Source organism: Daphnia magna, linkage group LG3, assembly GCF_020631705.1.
Source record: "Daphnia magna isolate NIES linkage group LG3, ASM2063170v1.1, whole genome shotgun sequence".
Taxonomy (NCBI): domain Eukaryota; kingdom Metazoa; phylum Arthropoda; class Branchiopoda; order Diplostraca; family Daphniidae; genus Daphnia; species Daphnia magna.
In genome coordinates this window covers 3,373,689-3,394,714 of record NC_059184.1, presented here as the reverse complement: position 1 = coordinate 3,394,714, position 21,026 = coordinate 3,373,689, and the positions used below count along the sequence as shown (strand labels likewise).

The 21,026-nt window shown below is 41.0% G+C and overlaps 2 protein-coding genes across 8 annotated transcripts in view; one reads left to right on the top strand and one right to left on the bottom strand.

Annotated features, from left to right (window-relative positions):
* Positions 1–21,026, top strand: part of LOC116919246 (ankyrin repeat and fibronectin type-III domain-containing protein 1) — a 28,420-nt gene that overhangs the window by 5,706 nt on the left and 1,688 nt on the right. For 4 of the 7 annotated variants that reach the window (XM_045171362.1, XM_045171363.1, XM_045171365.1 and 1 more), the window contains 17 exons: positions 6,623–6,732; positions 9,665–10,145; positions 10,216–10,394; positions 16,475–16,582; positions 16,718–16,796; positions 17,104–17,207; positions 17,306–17,491; positions 17,603–17,716; positions 17,870–18,094; positions 18,200–18,273; positions 18,404–18,555; positions 18,700–18,832; positions 18,901–19,014; positions 19,137–19,352; positions 19,608–19,774; positions 19,845–20,349; positions 20,421–20,967. In XM_045171362.1, the coding sequence (XP_045027297.1) occupies positions 6,623–6,732; positions 9,665–10,145; positions 10,216–10,394; positions 16,475–16,582; positions 16,718–16,796; positions 17,104–17,207; positions 17,306–17,491; positions 17,603–17,716; positions 17,870–18,094; positions 18,200–18,273; positions 18,404–18,555; positions 18,700–18,832; positions 18,901–19,014; positions 19,137–19,352; positions 19,608–19,774; positions 19,845–20,349; positions 20,421–20,967 (3,494 nt within the window). Of the gene's footprint in view, positions 1–307; positions 613–6,622; positions 6,733–9,664; positions 10,146–10,215; positions 10,395–12,907; positions 13,399–15,432; positions 16,365–16,474; positions 16,583–16,717; positions 16,797–17,103; positions 17,208–17,305; positions 17,492–17,602; positions 17,717–17,869; positions 18,095–18,199; positions 18,274–18,403; positions 18,556–18,699; positions 18,833–18,900; positions 19,015–19,136; positions 19,353–19,607; positions 19,775–19,844; positions 20,350–20,420; positions 20,968–21,026 lie in introns of those variants that run through there. The other 3 variants (XM_045171361.1, XM_045171367.1, XM_045171366.1) reach the window with 3 other exon arrangements.
* Positions 3,651–5,339, bottom strand: LOC116919254. The gene is made up of 2 exons (XM_032925210.2): positions 5,179–5,339; positions 3,651–5,081 (listed from the first exon to the last, which is right to left on the bottom strand). Exon 2 carries the CDS (start codon positions 5,064–5,066, stop codon positions 4,575–4,577), a length of 492 nt encoding a protein of 163 aa, XP_032781101.2. The 5' UTR covers positions 5,067–5,081; positions 5,179–5,339; the 3' UTR covers positions 3,651–4,574.

Genomic DNA, 21,026 nt, shown 5'->3' with positions numbered 1-21,026 from the left:
GTTTTTTTTTTTGCTTCCTTTTTAATACTAATAACGTGGTAGCGTTCAAGACTCCCGCACGGAATAGTCGGACTACGCAGGCGTGCCGTTTTTTTTTTCCCGAGCGGCTGGAGAGATGCGCGTACGACACATTCCCTGTTGTGTCCTGAATATACGATCCCTCTCGTTTTTCCCCCGTTGCTGGTTCTCTATCCAGCAGTCCTCTTCATATTGCTGTTGGTGAAAAGTCGGCAGGTTGAACGCGTCACCAAGACAAGCGGGAATTTATTTTTTTTTTTGGGTCATGGGTTTCATATTTTCGTGTAAATACGGATATTTATAAAGTGCCGATAAATAGAAAAAAGAAAAACGTGTTTGTTTGGCCAATGGCCGTTGTTCGGGACTGTTGCAGAAAATTCAGTTTATCACGCTGTTCGATCGAGTATAACTTTTCGCGCTAAAATTTGCGATCAAATTAGCCATGAGTATGGCGAGTGGTGGCGGTGCTGAAAAGAGGCATCAGTTGTCCATCGACCGGGCCGTCTTTCTCATCTTGCGCGTCCGTCGAGTTTTCCGACGCAGATTAACGGGCAAAAGACTTCGTTCTAGCGGTCAGCAATCGACCCACGGCAGGTAGACGACTCACGTATTTAACAAAAAAAACCATGAAAGGGATTCTATTTCGAATTAAGAAAAGAATTGAAATGACATTGACTGTTTGTCTGGTTCCAGTGGATTCCTTTAATTTATTCAGCCATTTGTTTCTATCACTATTGGCATGCCATATGGAAACGATGGTTCGTCATAATAGATTTTTATTTTTTGAGCTAAAGTCAATCCGCTTTTCTTTTGTTTCTTTATTTTTTTTTTATAAAGTAGCTTCTCTATCGACTCGATAATAGAAAAAGGTTTTTTTTTCACGAGGAAAAGTTTTGATATCATTTGAAAAGAAGCGATAGGAAATCGATTCAATTTTTGTAGAGTTCCGTTTGGTTTCTTTTGTTGATGTGGGCCACGCCATCACGCCATGAGCAGATAATCACTACTCTCACTGTACTGTTTACTTCCTGCTTTTTTCCGACTCCAGCAAAAAACAAACGCCCGTTCCCATAATCGATTTTGTTTATTTTATTCTGTTTCTTTTCTTTCCCCCATTGATTAAAAAAAAATTAAGCTGTAACAACCTCAGAATTCATCACTCTTTAAGTAACATGGCAGAGTGGCATGTCCATCTGCGATCGCCAAACCGGTGACACGTGAATATTTAATCTTTCAAACTTTGTAAAACAATTGGCAAGAAAAAAAAAAGTCGGTAAAATCCCGCATTGAATGGCAAGCCTGCACGAGCAGTCTGTTTTTATTTAAATGAAGGATTGACATGGGAAAAGAGCCCATAAAAATGATGATGGTGGCGTTAAACATGCGCTCGTTTGTCGTGAGTTTGTTTCCCCTCTAATTTACGTTGTTGTGTTCATGCCATATAATAGCGTCCACTAATTAGATACGGGTTTCAACTAATTATACATGAGCTTTTACGTAAAGACAGCTGCTGGCTTAACGTTTGGATGTTACACAATTAGGCCGTCTATATAACAGGCCATTTTTATTTATTTTTTTCTCCAATGTAAGTAAATCGCCATAGGTACATCCCTAAATTGCATCGAGGATTTAAGTATAGCGACTATAACATTACGAAACAGTATATGATCCGGAGCTTCCGTGCGTCACTCGTTTGTCAATAAAGATCGTGCCAAACTGGAAAATCTTTGCTTTACAAAAAAATCTTGTCTTTCAGCTCTAACAATAAAGAAGCAACTGTGTCACACAGGACGTCAGTGTACACCAGAACAATCGTCTGGAACGTGATCTTTACAAAGAGATCTTAGCCAAAACTGAACTTTGCATAATTTGCAAAGTCCTTTGTGACTTTGATTATTCTCTGCTTTGCTAGTAAAAACTAACTGCTGATGTCAGGTAGAAAGATATTTTATATTTTCACGTCGTCTACATTTTACTATCAAGTTCCATCTTCCCTAAACATTTTCTTCATCGCAACAAATTTTGTTCAACGTCTTTTTGGACAAGTGAAAAGTTAATCCTACCATCCAAAGTCTCTTTCACGTACTTTTTCTTTTCATTATTATTCCTCTCGCGTCATTGACAATTGTCAGCCAAGGGTCGAGCGTTGGAAATAAGTCTGGCAGTCCCAAGTTTACTTTGTCCGCCATCATTCCTCTTCTTTGAAAAAGTTTTCTAGCCAACTTCTAGAACTTTCAAGGTATCTCTTTATTCATTACTAGAAACGCTCTTATGATCCTGTTCGTCCCGTAATGTTCCATTAAGCTTTAACAGCTTGCTGCCACTCATCTCGAAAAGTATTCAAGTCATATCGAGCTCCTATTACAAATGATTTGATCATTAAATTTCCATCTCTTTCAACCACTTCTGCATCTGTATAAAGCCCAAATTTTCAGGGTTCAATGTTGCGTGGCCTCCCTCTGTTATAGTGCAGTGCATCGAAACGTATACCTTTCATTTTTGGATGATCTAAATTATAAAAATCTATTTTTGATTTACTTTTAATGTTTTGAATTTTAACTCTTTTCGTGTACGACTGGATTCGACATAACACGTGCTTCCATATAAACATAATCCTGTATAACAATATAGAGTACTATTAAATTCCTTGCTCTTATGGTCTCTTTGATACGATGTGCAACATAAAGTAGATTTTGTTTGCTGGTCTTTTTCAAAGACTGGCCACAACGCGGGCATCTCATGATATATTGTAGATGATGATGATGTTGCTTCTACGATATTCATTTCTTCTTTTGTGTGATTTGTTGGCCTCCTCCTTTTTATTATTGAGACGTGATTCGCTTCCGCAGTCAGTTCTTTTATTTACACCGCGTCCGTCTACGTCATCGTCTCTCGGCGGACAGCAGTAGCTACACACGTAGTTATGGCTGAGCCAATAGCTCGACGTTACCAAGATGTTGTCTAAGTCGAATGGGATCTCTTGGTCATTCGTTCCAGCATCTATTGTATGCGCTAGGGAAAACGATGGATAGCCTCTGTGTGTGTGTGTGTAGTCTCTACACATACACGGACTCACATTGTGGCTGTTTGCTATGACGACATTTATCTTTCCAAATGCGACACGCGCGTCACATCAATTCCAATGGCTAATAATGTCATATTGTAACATATGAACTGTTCCCACGTAGCAGTGTGTAGTTTTTATCGTTTGGGCGTGGTTCATCGTTGCAAAAAAAAATGGCGAATTATTTTTTTTGTTAAACAAGAATGTCATCTTGCAAAACATTAAAAATTGTGCCATCAAGTTGGAAGAGAGGCTGACGATGGAGTGGCAAAATGGGGTACGTTAGTACGCGATCAAATGATTTCAATTTTGAGAGCACAAGTTGATTGCCCGTCTGAAATATGTCGAGCGTTCAACAGCGTAATATAAAACGCGGTACGTTCCGCATTGCCAATCGTCACAGCGCAAGTATCCGAGGCCTATTATTTTAGCGCTCGTTAAATTTATCTAGCCAACACTCACTCTATAGTCAAATGCCATGGAAGCCTATTGAATTTGATGACACATAAAAAAGAAAGATGATTGAAACCAAACGCATCTACTCTATCGCGTTAACAGAGAGAAGAAATTGATGTTAGACTCAAGTGTATAGAAAACTCTGTTACAGTTCTCGCATTGTATACGACAAGATGAAATCGATTGGCTGCTGGTAACATTTGAGAAGACGGATGGTGATTGATGTACAGCAATTGTAATCACTTTTCGGATCGGATCACGTCGTCTCGGACTTCCCCCCCTTTTTTTTTATTGGGGATTCTAGAATCTCTTTATAAAAACTAAAGGGTGTGGTGAGTGCTGTGCTCCTATTACCCGTGACCTGGTGATCTTTTTTCTCCTAGCGACGCTCGTCTGTTGGCATCGTATAGTTAGACATAGATTTCTTTATAGCACACTCAAGTACACTTGCCGTAGAGAGACGATTGGAATAACATCGCAGGTCTTTGCTTAATACTTTTTTCTCGTGCACTTTGCCAAAAAACTAATGGAATCCGATTGTGTAGTTAGCCTTTACTTCTTGACAAGCTGAAAGGGTGAAAAAAAAAATCTAAATTGCTGCGTATTTTCAAGTGATTCCATTAAGTCCACTGTGTTCACGTGCAATTGCTGCAAAAGGTCGCTGTCTGATATAATGGGGAATAGACTCACAATAGGGTCGTTAAATAAATCGACGTAATTTTTAAAACGACCTCTCAATAGCGGATTACGAAATGTGTTTCACAACAGGTCGACGACCTTTTTTGGTTGATTTCAAACATTTAATGTTGGAAGAATGTTGTGCAGTTACATATACAAGCTGGTTTTACATCACAAGAGAATGCACAAGTCGATATTGGGTAGACCTTTTGAACTGTTACATGTCTGTACGATATGAATGGAATTACTCCACCGATTGTTGTTTTTGAAATAAGTAGAAGTAATCACGATTTGTTGAGCTATTGGTGTGCGCACGGCTTCACGTAAGGCTAAGTGCGGTGCTAATGAGTTGGGCACGTTAGACGTTCTTTTTTAATTTACCATGATCGATGCCGTCGATGATGATATCTTTCCATGTAGCTCCTCCGCTCGATTTGGTGCCTACACCCAATTGGCTCGCCATTGAATGCTGCACTATTTTGAGGTTGCCTTGACTGTCGATGATTAAGCAGCGGTTAACTTGTACAGCCAACCCTCTGCAAATGAATTCACCGTTGGATAATGCGATCGTGACGTACACCTCACCACTATCGGAATTTGAATCTTTCGCCGAGTTGTTGATGCGGAAACAGGCCCGAATTCCGGGTGCCGTCTTGATGAATAATTTCTCTTTGAAGAGTTCGTTAGTGATGAATTCGTTGACGGTGGTATTTTTGTCGTCCGCAGACGGTAGTTTAATGTGCGTCGCTCCGCATTTGATGGCCGTCGATTTATCCGTGTCCACCCGAGCGTAAATATCGTGATGGTATCCGTTTGCAATAAGAATCCTTTTAGAAACTAAGCCACCCATTATGGCGGCACTCGTCTACGACGTCAATAATTGACGAAGGGGAAAAAAAACCAAAAAAAACAACAGTTGACCTATTCAAGTTATTAACGAAAATCCGCTTCTGTTGATTTACCTTGTTTTCCTTTTTCTCTTGGGCGGAGTTTTTAGAATGTTTAGCTCAATTTTAAAACTAGTCTCTGAAAGAAAAATGTGAAAACTGTCTCCTGTGAGGTACCGTATTGTGTAACGTAATCTGTTAAAGTGCGACTTGTCCCTGCTATCTCTGCATGTGTCTAATGGGATCTCTATGAAAATGATAAGACCTGTCACACTTTGTGTTGAAACCTTTTTGTGAGTTTATCTTTCCGAGGCCATTTGATGATCCGTTTTTGTTTTTTGAATAATAAACGGGCTGTTGCCAAAAGGTTGTAGTCCCCCCCTCTAAAAGAAAGGTAAACTAAATAAAAAATTCATCAGTAAACAAAGTCTTTGGCTGTGAGCGTTTCGTTATGTGAGCGGATGAAATACGAAGAAAATCCGTGTCGGCTTTCTTTTTCTGCATTCATCACCTGTTTATTCATTTCTTCTTCTCCCATTTCTATCTAATTTTCAATCCTTTTTTGGATGTTTTGCGCATTTTTTTTTTTTAAGTTACCATATCTGACATTGCCAATCATTACGTATGCACGCTATCTTGGCAACTGGCTTGTTCTCCATATGACTCATTCGTATTATCTACCTGTTTAGTTGGCGTTGAATTAAAAAAAATCCTTTTAATGGAAACTCTGATGGATTTGTTAAGTTCGATTAATACAGATCGTGAAACATAATCTATAATGCAAACAGACGCTTCTTCACACGTCGAATCATTAACGACTAGTCTATCTGTTCCGTAATTAATCGACTCTACAAAGGTTTCTAACGTAATGCACACAGAGTGCAGCCATTGTTTCATTACGATGCCCGTATACTATGTTGTAACATAGACACAACACTAAGGTGTGTCTACAACGCGTCTCCCTGTTACCTTGGTAACTGAATCTTGTCATCGATTTCTTCTTTCTTTGTTTTGATTATTTTCAGTATTCTCACGAATCCAATATTCTTCTAGACGCTATTGGTTACAATTCCAGATAATAACCGAATCGGCCACACAAAATTTGAATTTTGTTGCTAGTTCAATCACGTTGAGATGCAACGAAATCATCGACCACACACACACAAAATGTAGTGTCGTATTTTTCCTTGTGCTAGTCTTTGATGTTGTTCGGCGCATTTGCTGGAGCGCAAAGAATTCTTCCGTCATCGTTTCCACGCGGAGCTTTATTAGTCCATATTTATTAACGAAAATAGCTTGATGTTTTCTAGATAGATAAAAGCGATGCAGTCCAGACATTATTCGCACTTGCTTGCACAAACCTTTCGCGCAGAATTACAAGAGTAAAACCCAGTTGATTTAATCGTTTTTGGGTATCCGAGTTTTGACGTTACGTGTGGCACAAAAGGAATGTGTTTCATTCCATTCAAAATTCCTCCATTTGAATCCATTTAATTTATTCATGTTTTTGTTTATTTAGCAATGTCAACGACAAGGGCGGTGTTGGTGGAGGGCTCCATTCGATGTCTCCGTCACAACGCCCAGCACCTTTTCTGCGATCCAGGACACTGCCGAGCATCATCGTTCCAGGTTTGTGTGTTTTAAATAGACTCGTTCATGAACGTGAAAAATAGGCTAAATTTTTGAAGCGAATTTTAACGTTTTCTAGTCTCCAATTTGTACATACTTTTCCATCGCCTTCTTTTCCCAATACATGAACTGTAGACACAAAGGGAAACAAATGCGTTTGCGATGATGAGACATGGATATCGAGTCCTGGGCAGCCTCTTGTACTAAAAAAAACTCAACTTGAAAGACTGGCTGATTTGTCCAATTTTACTATCGAGCCAGCAGAGTAGAAAGAAAACAAACTCTTTGAGAAAGAAGTTACACAGTTATTCTCCTTTACTGCGAAAACTGGCGAGAGTCATGAACTCTTCCATGTTCCAATTATGTAATAGAGCTATAAGTGGACGAGTCCAAATTTGATAAAGGAAGACTTTACACAGTGCGTTAAAGCTGTGATTTCACACACCGTGTTATAGTTACAAGCGATAGCAATAGCTTTTCAATGAGGGAGGAAGGACAAGTTTCAGAGTACTCAATAACAAAGGGATATACGTCACCTAGGAGATCGATTCCGACCGAGTGAAGCCCCCCCGGAGACAGCCGAGCACTTCCTACTGGACTTTGATATAACATCCATATAAACGTAGACTGCAATATATCGTATTCCTTTCGTTTTTTTTTTTTTAACCTCTTGAAAACTCATAACTTCCATGTCCTTGTCTAATAATATACATGCACTCGCGTACGTGCACAAGGTCGTCTCTCGAATCACGAAGGATATAACCAAATCGTAACTTTGTTTTCACGTTCTGTATTTATTTACTATTGCGCCGTGATAAGGTGTAGTTACATTTGCAATATATAAGAGAACTAAGTTTATTATTATTTTATTTTGCGGATTGAAAAGTATTGCGGCTGGGCATCATTCTTGGTATTGTGCCGGTATCTCTTTTCTTTCTTTGATTGAATCCATGTCCGTTTTTTTTCTCTCTCTTCTTCTCCCGCACATTATTTCCGTCTCGATCGTGAACGAATGTCCCGAACTGTTGTTGTATAAGGTACAGCAGCAGATTGGAAGGAAAAAAAGAACCTTTTGGCTTTGGCTGTCAGTTCCAGGATCCGAAATCTATTCTTTTATAGTATGCCGATAAACCCACCGAATAACGATACAAATAACATTACGTTGCTGCCTGTGTAACGAGATTGTTGACGTCACGGTACATCAACTGAAATACTAATCTAGCAGTGTATACGTTGATATAACCAGCATTGACGGTGCATTAAAGGAACAACAACTCCCACGCTACTCGGATGTCCAGTTCTTCTTTTCTTTTTCTAGTGGGAGGGTGTTTGTTTTCACTTGTACTTTTTAACGTTATTCTGCGAGATCGATTTCGTCCGGATTACGTTCCGCGGATCGCAAAAAAAAAAGGACCTGCTTTTCTTTTGTATCTGCGTGTAAATTCCAGTGGGCTTACAGTTATTCGAGGACTGAAAAAAATAAAGATGGACAATAGTTGTCTATTCCGCCCTCTTCTTGTATAAAAAGCGAACGTGTTTTAATCGAGCGTCCGTGACTGCTCATGAGAGATATCAGCTAAACTCGATCAGCCGGTTACATTATATTCTTGTTGTCTTTTTGGCATTGATTATTATGCGGATTGGTCCTTTTTGCTCATTCCGTGGCTGTATAAATGGATCAGGACTAATAAGGGCCACCTCTTCGATGAGGAGATTCCAGTCATAGACATTCCTAATGAAGTTGTATAACTGAATTAATGGAGGAGTTTTATTTTTGGTGAGTGATTGACGATCTTGCGAGAAAATGGGCTGATTTGTTCCGTGCCGTGTATATATTAATAGAATAAATTTATTGCGGGTAGAAGAGGCAAGAAATGCCAAAAGAAATAGGGGGGGAATTTGACTAATAAATTGGGTCCCGTCGGCATGTCAGCATCTTTGGAAGCTATAACGATCGATATAAATAATTTCGTTGCTCAGCCTGCGGTTATGTAGCTAGAAATAGAAGGCATATTAATGCTTGGTTCTTTCCGGATGATTGACTTGTATCCCATAAATCATTTTTTATTGATTTGGAATAGGAAAGAAAATGAAGGAAATTGTCATTCTTCTTGATGGACGTTTTATCTCAAACCCACCCGTTTCGCTGAAAGCTATTTTTAATTTAGATTGATTTATGAAATTGTATAACACGCGGGCATAATTTAGGAACTTGCAACTCATAGATTCAGCCGCAATTTCAAGCAGGATCGATATTCAAATTGAAAAATGCATCAGCCCACAAACGACGCCTGGTTGAATGACGTCGTCAGAACTAATCGATCAATCATTGGTAGATTTTTGCAAGTGTGAAATAGATTTATGATTATATCATCTTCTAGATTTTTTAATTTCCAACGTTTCAACTTTACAGTCTGTTGAGCAAATTTTACTTGTACGATTCTTTGAAATCACGGAACTGTCTTTGAAACGTCAATCACAACGTTTCCATCATTGTGAAGTTCCTCATCATTCAAAGGTGTGGTGGCGGAAAATAAAATTTTTTTTTTTTTTTCACTACGAAGACAAATCTTCCTTGTTACTTTGAAATAGATAATTAACATGTCTCACCTTCTTCATGGGAAAAAACTCGTTATTGCCTTTTCGTAGACGTGAGACGCGTGTAAAAATTCCTACCGTCAGTTCGTCTCAATTTTGACAAGCAGTGAAGACACACATTTAAATGTGAAAGAGGCGTGAAGACATGTGTAGAGTTTCCACTGCATAGAAGTCGTATGTGGATTACATAATTTCGATCTTTTTGATAGTTAGCGAGCGCGGGAAAAGAAGGGGACCGTGAAACGGGAGAAGGCCGCGTTAACGACGATCTAACGTTTCATCTTTGCTGCATCTTGTTAACTAATTTTTAACGACTTTATCATCTCGTTTGCAGCGACAGCAGTTGTGGCTATGGCCACGGCTTCGGCAGCTGTGGGAGCCATGGCAGCGGCAGCAGTGGATAACGGACTCACGGTCCCGCCGTCCGGCAATCGTTCGCAATCTTCGTCTGATTCATCGCCTAATGAATGGCAAGACATCCGTGATTTGTTGAGTTTATCTTCCATCACTGGATCGAAACCACTAGGATCTGGATCTTCTGATCCCGGGACGCCTAGTTCCTCTGTGGGCGGAGTTCGAAACAAAAGATCCTCGGCTGACAACAGTTCACCAGGCAACAGTAACCGACTTCCGAAATTGTTTCTAAACAGCAGTCAAGGAACGGCGGCTGATGGTGTGAAAAGCAATCAACAACTTCAACCGCCTGGCAACGTGATGAAGACGAGTCCAGTTCAAATTCAATTGCAGCTGTTGGCTGGCAACAACAATGACATCCATCAGCCAACGACGAGACCTCGACGTCACAGTTTGGAAAGGTTCGATTATTTATTAAACGAATTTATGATTTCAGGTGATAATAATCGTCCATTTTATTTAAATCTTCAGTAATGACTCCTTACGTGGCAAAGCATTGGGCACGGATAATCAACAAGCACCTGATGTTCTTCCTACGACATCAGGTGCAACAACAGCCGGAACTCGAGTCAATTTAGCTGTTCCGGAATTGCAAGGCAAAGGTTTTCCGACTTCACCGTCTGTTAGCGGAAAACGTAAAACATCACACGGTAAGTTTCAAGGAAATCCCCCTTTTCATCCATTTTCTTTTCTTTTGTTCCATTACACAATGCCATGTCGAAGAAGAAGAAAAAAAAGCTTCCTAAAAGCCGTGATCCATTGTATTTGCGAGTCTGAGCGTGAATAACAAAGGCAGGTGTGGATAAAAAAAAGAAATCAAATGAGAAACTGAAAAGGAGTTCGGTAGAAGCTAATGCACAAAACGTGCAGTTGGCCATCGTCAGGGGATTGCGCTCTAATGTAGTGAGACTTTCAGAGCACATCTCGGTCGCCTGAATTATTTAAAAGAAAAAAAACTTCCAACTGGATGCGAGTGCGGTTGGTTTCCCTTGGTGTTGCATCAATAAATTGACTGCATGTTAATTACACCCCGTCTCTTTCATAGAGCATTTTACGGGATATTATCTCTAGTCGATGTGGTTCTTTTTTTTTCCCTCTCCCCATCGCGCCTACGTAACGAACTTGGAAGGAAACGAAAATTAACATTTTTATCGGTCTACATTTTTTTTTTTCACGAACCGGATGGCTCCCGCTCACGCGCAAAGATGGCGCGCGCTTTCAAGGTTTTTCCTTTTTAACGAGCTTAGATGATGCACGCAAGGATGATGCTACCATAAATCGTAGGCAGAAAAAAAATAATGAAACATTTACGTCCATTTATCAGTGTACTATACCTATAAGGACATAACTGGTTTATATCGTACGTTAAGATGACACGATGGCGGGTAACGTCAAGCCCTCCCGTTCTATTGAACGGTTTACGTTGTTCTTTTTCTCTCACTCGATTGCACGTGTCAACACTGGCAGACTATTTCCTTTATAGAGAAAAAAAAAATATATTTGGAGGGGGATTCTATTTGATTTCGAAATATTTTCCCATCTGTTTTTGTTTGGCCTATTATTATGATTGTGGCGTTTCACTTCCTAGTGGGCAATAACTCCGCTGGAATGACGATGATGTATTCAAATGAGAGACCGTTCTTTCATGGAGATGTGCATTAACTGGCTGTATAGAAATTCAGGGAACCATAGAGTCGATGCTTTTTTATTGTTCATTTTTTGTTGCTGACGTCATTGACGCAATTGTGCGATTAATATTCCCAAGATATTTTCTTTTACTTTGTTGCGTTTGACTATTTTTGAGTGATGGCTTTCTTAAATGGAATCCCATTTGGCGTGCACGCGGGGGAATAGTTTAACCCGAAATACAACGCACAAGTCAGTCTTCGTGTCTTTTCAATAGCATATCGCTATTGCCTACAATTTATACAACGTTGCGTGATGGCTATTGTTCCCGGCTATATTTAAACTGTAAAATGTACACAGCACAAACGGCTACTATTATACCTCCCCCTTCGGCCATTTGTGTTTTACGTGGAATTTATATTGCCAACTATCTACTAGATCTAACATAATCCACGGTGATTGCAGTGCGATCGGTATCAATCTGTAGTTAAAGAAACAAGTTGCAAAGTATCTACGGTACATGTAACTATCTCTAAAGTAGGGCGTTACGCATCGCATTCATTGTTGACTGCGTCTATACTTTTTTAAAGTGTAACAAAAGTAAACTTATCCATCGGATGCAGATTGTAGTTCAGCTCGACAGGGTCGATTTCAAAATGTTGATCGAAACTCGTGTATCTTTTGACGTGATCAGCAAAACTCAAAGCATCAACAATAGCAAAAAAATCCATTTGGTGATGGATGACGCACGATTCCATTTCCATACAAATTCCTGTCTTAGAAACAGCCACGAAATTCTATTATTTATTTTTTCGATTTCATCAATTGGTGTGCGTTCGTGTGCCCTACCAGCATCAGATAATAGTTTGACACAGCACCACCTGCCGTCATCTTTGTGTCTTTCTAAAGAAAAAATGGCATCTCCCCTTTTTTTTTCTTTACTGCATTGCACACACGACGACACGTTCTTAATGTACCGTTTTTTTTCCGTCTGTGGAAGAAGTTTTTTTTTTTTACTTCCTCTGCTGCACGACAACAAAAGAAAATGTGGCCTGACACACCCAACGGATTCTCCTTTTCCTTGTGACCGTCAGTGTCAAAGCCCTCGTTTTTCTTTCCAAATTTCACTTTTCCCCCGTTTGTTTTATTAAGAAATCGACAGTTGGGGAAAAACATCGTTTTTTTTTTCCTCCTCATTGTGAAATGTCCTTTTTCCGTTGGCAAAGTTTCCGGGGTATCCACGCAATTTATGTACTGCAGAACAGTTTAAAGTACGACTTGTGTTGCAGTAAACCTAGAACGAGATGAGTGCTACGAGTTCGACCGTTAAAGTCACGCCCTCTGCCAACGAAACATTAAAAACAGAAGAAAAGTGAAAAACAAAAACGGTTAGATTGATTTGGAAGCGAGGTGATTCTTATGATCTACGGTGTGCAAAAGCTGCGCCATCTTTTGATTGACGGAAACTGTATTCCTTTTCTCCTTTGAAAAAAAAAAACAAAAAAAACACAGTACTGCTGCTACCTGTCGAGAGAGTTGGCTTAAACACACCTGTGTACGTAGAGGGGCCCTTTTTTTTTGTATTTTTGGCTGGCGTGGTGTAGTTTTTCAACCAGGTATATTCCCAACGTATGAATAGCTCGGAGCGTAGGGGGACGATGAGAAGTAAAAAAACGCTGTGGGGGCCACGACTGTGCTGACTCTTGTATTACCAAACGTCAGAAGGATGCCTGCCATGGCGGGTGTTTGTTGAGCCTCCATTTAAGTCTCTCGTTGTGCTCTTCAATTGTAGTTGCTGCTTTTATTATTATTTCAAGTGACGCGTTGTTTCTCTCTTCGTTTCCAACTTGAGTTGAAATCATTGAAACAAAAAAGACAAATGGATACTCGTTTTTTGATCTGATTTGTGCAACTCACTGTCGACTTGGCAGAACCGACTTTTTGTTTGATTCAAGTGTGTGTGTGTGTGTGTGTGTCCTGGGCTACTGTGACGTCCAAGCGTGATGCATCTCATACCGCCGACAACAGGTGAGTTCAACGTGTCCAAAATCGACATTGATACACAGACCCAATATCCATCTGCTTTGTGTTCTCTCGTCTTTCCCCCCTGAGCTCAGGTAACGTTTTACACAGCTGTTTGACGACACACAGGGTGTCCATTGTAACTGTTGGATTAAAACGTCAATTGGCCTTTCTCTCGAGTCTTTCCAGCCCCCTGAAAACTGCTCACTCTTGGCCTCGACGACAACCAGAAACAATAATGGCCTTGCTCGTCTGTGCCTCTTCTCTTTTGTGGTTCCACGACTTTCAATAACTTTTTGTTATGTCGATAGAGAAAAAAGATTCCGACGCATTTGACTGATTTCGATTGTGTTGTGGCTGGTAATCGATTGTTGTGCTATACAATAGCAGCTACCATTCATTGTTGTCAACTCTGACCAGGGTACGTTCCAGTCAGCGAGTTAGTCAAAGAGAAAACCAACAGCCCGTAATCAGCTTCAAAACACGAGCTTTTATGACCATCGTTGCATTAAAGAAACACAGGAAAACACCAACAGTAAACTCTGCCGTCTATTTTTCTTCTTTTCCCCTAGATTCTCGGCCTTAGCTATAAATATAGTTAGCAAGGCTGCTGGCCTTATTCCGTCGCCCTATCCCTTAAAGAAGTGTTTACACCGATCGTTACACAACACCAAACACGATTTTTGTTTTGTTTTTCCTTTCTTTATTCCGTGTTTTGGTTTCATTTAATTTTTGAGTTTCTCAAGGTATTTACACGGTCGCAACCTTCTACTTTTTTTTTGTTTCTGCAAAGCAACGTTGTTGGTAAGTCAACTAAAAGGATTGCCTAACAAAAGTATATACAGTTATTATTTTTTTTTTTTTTTCCCAAGCATTAAATTCTCTTGAAATTGAAAAGTCACGATCTCGTGGAATGCGAGCCAAACTTTTTCTTTTGAGTTAGAATAAGCGATGATTAACCATCCTTACAAAGTGATTCGCATTCAACATGAGAATGTTTTAAATTCTGATTATTCTATTATTCCTGCAATTAGTAAAATAATTTGTTTTGCACTATTTGCGAGATAAAAAATTCTGAATACCCAATTACAACACAACTTTTCCTTTATAGAAAAACAAAGGCCCGGAATTATTTTTCAAGATCCATGTATGTTTATTTTCTCTCTGTTATTTCTGTTTGAACAAGAAAGCCGTTTCAAGTTACCGAAGTTAAGTCATCCGATCGGCTCTCGAGTTTTTTTTTTTTTTTACCAACATCTTTCGTGAAACTTCGTTTCGCTCTTTTTGCCGTCGAGTCCTCGAGTCTGTCACAATAGCTGCAATCTTTACGGAGATAACAAGCGAACGCAATATGGAGGCAAAAAAAAAAAAACAAAACAACACGTAACATTTTTAAAAGGTTTCCTTTTTCATAGCAACCCGATAGGGTGGGTCTGTTGCGCATACATCCAAGGATAGTTGCCGATGCTTATAATGCGGAAGAATGATTATGCGATTACTCATTCCGGTAGTCACCTCCTTTTTCTTATTTATTTAAATCCTCGCTGCTATTTTGGTTGTCCTAAAGCCTCTAAATAGCAATAATAATAATGCTGCTTATGTACTTATTGCTGCCGCCCAATCCCCCGTTACGAGCCAACCATTTTTACTAGAAAAAGAATATATACAGAGACATAACGCGAACGCTTATCAAACCACATGTGGTACTTTGGTGGTTTCCTCTTGCTCTCTCCTTATATGGCAAGTCCTTTCTGTGTGTGTGTCTATACTCTACAAGAGATATGCCTCCCTCTTCCCACTACAGTCTCTGGTCAGTTCCAGTTTCCTTTCACGCCAACATCCCTCGTCTCGTGTACACACACACCCATGGCCATTCTTTTTTTCTTTCCTTCCCCTTGGCCCCAAACGGCGCACGTCAAACTGTTTGTGCTTTATCTCGCAACTTTGGCTTGTTTATGTGATCTAGTATGTGAGCGTGTAGTGTACTCTATGTATATACTGAAAGTTTTCTTTTTTTTTGGGAGGGGGGGGGGTGGTCTGCCCTCTATAATTTCTCTCCCCGGTTGAGTTTTTTGTGTGTGTTATTTTCGTGTGCAGCTCTTTTGTGTGCTTGTTCGTTCGCTCGGTGGTGAACGAACATGTTCGTGTTCCCGCCAACGTCGATTAGAAAATCTTTGTCGTCTCCTATTTTTACGTTTTTTTTTTATTATTGTGGCTAACTCGGTGAACCGAAAATCCGTTCCGTTTCCCCTTTTGGTGTTATCTATTGATCGTGAAATTTTTTTTTTCAGCGGTGGAATATTATATTCACTCAACTGCTGCCCCGAATGGGCGGTCTAAAAAGAGGGCAAACCTCAAACGAAAACATTAAAAATAAATCTGAAAAAAGAGGAAGAACAAAAGGCGGCGGATAAGTCGTTCTACTCCCCCGTTTGTGGACGATAAACCCCCCTCCCCCCCACAAAAAAAGGCACACACACACAAAAATCAATTTGGAATGCGGATTTCTCTTTTGTGAACGCGTGTTGTCAGATGGCAACCGCCACTTGACGCCGAGTAGGCCGCGAATTCAGATTGGTGCAATATCGGCTGGCTGGACACGATTTTTGTGTTGTTGTTATTGTCTAGCGTCAAGATGAATAGTGTTAGTAACGCTAGAACTCTACCTCGGCCACCTAGGGTCCTTAAGACAGTCAGCAGCGACAGACTAGGGATTCCAGAGAAATCTCCCGTCCAACCAACGTCGGCTCCCATCGTTTCTGGTAGTTTAGACGGCGGCAATCGTTTTAATTTCCCGGGAACGCTGGGCCGATCTGAAACGAAGGTGATGATGCGCCGTCATGGATCAAACTCATCAATCAGACGGAAAACTAGCGTTAGTTTGTTTTTTGCCAAAGGTGTGGATGTGCGGAACAGCGGCGATCATTGGCAAGAGCTTTTAGTCGACGCCGAAATGCCCGGCGAAATTCTTTGTAGGTGTCTTGATGATTCGTTCTTGTGTTGTTGGGTGTGTTCCCTGATGTGTTTTATCGTTTTTATTTCGTTAACCATGTTTATTATTTTTTAATTTCGCATCGAGCAGATAGGAAGAAAGATTCATCACTGGAGTTGCTCGTCCATGGCCTTCACTTGACCAAAACAGACCTGAAAAAAATGGAGAAACTGACGAAAATCAATATTCATTTACATGGTGAGTGAACGAGAGAGAGAGAGAGAGAAACAAAGGAATGATCGTTCATCTTAGACGTCCATTGAAATTCAAAATAACGATGATTAATCATCTATAATTATGATTTTTTAAAAAATTTCTTGTGAATCTGAACAGCACTGTTTGCCGCCGTCGAGTTTGGCCAGGTGGAAAAGGCCAGGGCGATCCTCGAGGACAATGAGGTCGACATTAACAGGTAACCATAGAAATCCAGACGATTTGCGTTCATCAAAATGAACGTGACTTTTTTTGTGTCCGACATAAATCGTCTGTCGTGACGACACCGTTACCCGTCGTGTCACATCATCTTCGTCAAAGATGCGTGGGAAACCCACATGTACTGTTAACTTACGCTTGTCAAACAGCAGTGATTATTCGAGTTCATTGAACCCTTCACTAGAATTGCATTGCCTAATCAAGATGGACGCCAACAATGGCAGTCCAAAGGCCATTCAAACTAAATTTATTCATCGTTCCTTTTCGTGTTTCTCGTTGCTAAATAGTTACAACAGTGACGGCCTGTCCTTGATGGATGTGGCCGTTTTGACGAACAATACCGAAATGGTCAAATTACTCATCCAGCAAGGAGCCAGAGAAGGAACAGAGTGTAAGTGGCCATCGAATTGTTGACATTTTTGTTTTGCTGACGCAAAATTTTTTTCCTTTTTTTTTTCCTTCTCGCGCTTTCGTCATCATCGGAATCAGATGGCAGTAAAGAATCGCTGAATTTGCATCTTGCTCAGCTCCTCAACGAAGCTGAGAAACAGTTAGAAGAGAAAAGCCAGCCATCGTCGTCCAGTCCGGTCCGAATTGATTTAGACAAACACATCGCCCTTTGGAAGCGACGAGTGCGCATTCTGCGCAAAATGAAATCTGGACTTGAACAGCTGAGTAAGTCCAGACGGCAATTTTTTATATTGTTTTTTTGTTTATTTTCGTTGGTTAAAAGATTTCTATCAAGTTACATTTTTTGTTTTGTCTCGTTGCTTCCGAATTGATCAGAGGTGCCCAACAGTCCGAACCAGGCCCGCGTTGAAGTTGTTGGGGAACATTCCGTCCACATTTGGTGGCTCCAACCTGAAGCAGATTCTGGTGGCATTTGCACAAAATTTAAAGGTGAGCTTGACAAACGTGACAAACATGGTAGTGCGTCTGCTTTTTTGCTCAACGTAGAATACGTTTTTTCTTTAACCGGTTCGTTGTCTTTGTCAACCATCTTTACAGTTATGTTGTTTTTTTTTCTTGTTTTCTTTTTGCTGTTTCAAAAAGTTCAATGGTCAACTCATCCGGATTTTGCCTTCCCTGGTGGCGAGCTGGAGGTGCGCGATACACAGATCTGGAAGCGAGGCGGAGTAGGCGATGAATTTAACGAGGTGAACGTGACCGTCTCTACTTGTCCATCCAATTCGCGGTGTTATTTTCGAGTAGCCGCCGGCAATCTATCCGGATACGGGTCGTTCAAAACCACTCTGCCATCGTCTGTCTTGTTATCAGGTGGGGGTTTAGCAACACAAGCACAACAAAGCAAACTCGTCGCATCGGAATCAAAACACCGCAATCAGATTTCTAATGTGATTTTCTCTTTTCATCATCTATTAGTCTGGCGGATAATAGACGGGCGAAAACCGCGTTTCGCCGGCCGTTTACCTATATTGGACGACCTATTTAGTAAAGTAAGAGAAACCGGAAACAAATAGATACATTCTTATCTGGGCTGTTTTTTGTTTTGTTTTGTTTTTTTCACGCAGGCACATTGTGCCTCATTTTTTAACGACCCGTTTCACGCTAACTATTGTTGACCAGGTGCGGACATGGCGGCCTGATTACGCTTCTGAAATTCGACAGCTGGAAGACGGCTTAGGTGAGGCGCCCATGAAACAAAGGAAGAATCCGGCTAAAATCAACCTAAGGCAGTTCTTTGGTGCCAACGTCAAGTTTCAAAAGCATCTGCGCAGGTGAGTGCATCGCTAGCCCATTAAAAACCATCTTCACGGTCCATTGTGTTCCGGATAGTCTGCTTTATTCAGTTTGACGTTTCTTACCTAGTTTGTTTACACGCCTTTTTTTTTTTTAAATTTAAATGCTTGTCTTGTTACTAGGGGAGTTTATTTTGCGTGCATCGTCTTCCATGAAGACAAGGTCTTGGTGACCACCGAGGAATTTCCACCTGTCGTTGAAGTTGACGATACTTACCCGGCGTCAGTTAATAATGATTTCCACTGGCTCATGAAGGTAACCTTAGTTTTTTTTTGTGCTCTCATTTCAGCCTTGAACCGTGTGTTATTAAATAAATCATCTAGATTGGTTGCACTTGGAGTGACGTGAAAACTCTCCGACAAGATATGGAGCGCAGCTCGAGTTCAGCAAACGCTCATTTCCGTATTAAAATATTGCAAGCAGCTGCTCAGTTACAAGTCAGTTTTATATTTCAAACTAATTAAAATAAATTGGACATTTACACCATTATGGTTTAGAAAACTGACCGATTTTTTTTTGTTGTTATCTCCTTTAAACCACGACGTGTTCATCAACGTAGAGCGCCTTGGGCCTGCAAGATTTAGGTCAGCTTCACTATCAACCGTTAAAAGACAGCCAAGGGACCATGGTGATATCGAGTACCTGCCATTTGGCCAATATTAAAGCTGTTCCGTCTTCATTGAATTTCAAGTGGCTCCCGCTCTCCAAATTGCAGCGGCGGGTGGTGACGAACGAAGAGAGTACGGCCAGTGATCTCCTGCTCGCTTCGCTACAGGTGAGAAGTTCTCCGCATGACTGATAAGCCAAAAGCAAACAAAGAAAACGAGTTAGTTTGTGAGAAAATGTTGATGATTCTAATCGCCCCTCAATAGCGACGTAGATACGAAACTGGTCGTTTTAAATGGCGCCATATTAGAATCGATAAACCAGTTCATTTGTAAAAAGGGTCACTGATCTGGTCTTCGGCAACGAGATAAAAGAGCAACTCTTGGCGGACGCCCATTTCATTTGTGTTTTTACTCTCGAATAGGAACAAATCAACTTCATGCAAGTCAGTAACAAACCTCTACCGCGAGGACTCTATTTGGGCTACTTGAAAATGAAGAGCTCCGTTGATCTAATTCGCGTCCTGGTGCCCAAGGACGCGCCTAATTTATTGCCACATGCGAAGATAAGAGACAATCCGTGGGTGTCGAGGTACGTGCAATTTTCAGTGCCAATTTATTTTGAAGCAGCAACAAACGACATGTCATCTTTCAATTTGCAGTGAAGAATGGCAGTGGATCAAGAAGTTGGCTAAAAACCAGCCTCAAAACAAAAATGGTAGCGCAGAGATGAATGACGGTGGTGATGAAGGTGGTGATGACAAGACGGATTACTCAGTAATGGATGGCCTGACGGGAAAACTTAACCTACAACCCAGCACGGCCCAGCTGCTCTTTCAGAGTCAATTACAGAGGGCCGCGTGCAAATTATTGGGAAGCATGGGTATCGAAGGATCTGTCATGCAGCACCGCATTTACGAAGATGAAGTAATTGAACTCAGTCCAGACGTTTCAGTGATTCTGTTGCTTCCGCCACCGGACAGCGTTTGCGCCGTTGCCGGTCAGAGTGAGGCACTCTTTCATCGGCCGGAATTCCTCTCCGTTCCTCTTCAGGTCTTTGAAATGATTCATCTACGCACATACCAGCGTGATCTCATTGGCCGCTATTCACGGCTTAGTTCAATTTTGGAACTCGATTCGAATTTGGCCCAGTTGGCCATGCGTGAGGTCAGTCTGTGTCCACAATCACATTGATAGTTGATTGACGTCTAACTATCGGTTATGTGTTGTATCCGCAGGCTTTTTCAAGCGTGGAGTTAGCGGAAGCCAAGCAGCGCTTCCAACGACTTCAGGATGTTCAAGTACAGGTGGATTCAACATGGAGAGGATCACGCTGGATCATGGACGTCCTATCGCTGGCTAGGGATCGAACCATGACTGGAGTAGGAGTTGCTATTGCAGCTCTGTCTCAGCAAATTCCTCCTACTATTCCTGTGTTATCTACTCCGACTGAGCCAGCGGAAGAGTCCGCTAGAAGACCGGCACTCACCTTGAAGACGAGCAATTCTTCTACAAGAACTAATCATTCGATAGCGGCGAATAATGACGGTCGGATTATGGGCGGCATACCTGGCGGTAAACACCGAGTCCTTGTCAAAACGAAGAGCGACAACAAACTGCTTGGTAATCGCAATTCCATGGGTGATTCACCAGCCTTCATTCGTATCAACACAGTCCGATCTCGGACCCCCGTCTGCCCTGAATGTTCCGTCCCACTGGATTTGCCCGGCTACGTTTCCAATTGCGGTTCATGCTCTTGTTCGAGAGCCCGCTACACTCAACCAGGTAAAGCAATTCATGGCGTTCTCACTGCCTCTGAAATATCTCATCTAAATGGACTTTTT

Coding starts and splice junctions, on each gene's coding strand:
- LOC116919254 (XM_032925210.2), bottom strand. CDS start 5,066: ATGGGTGGCTTAGTTTCTAAAAGGATTCTTATTGCAAACGGATACCAT.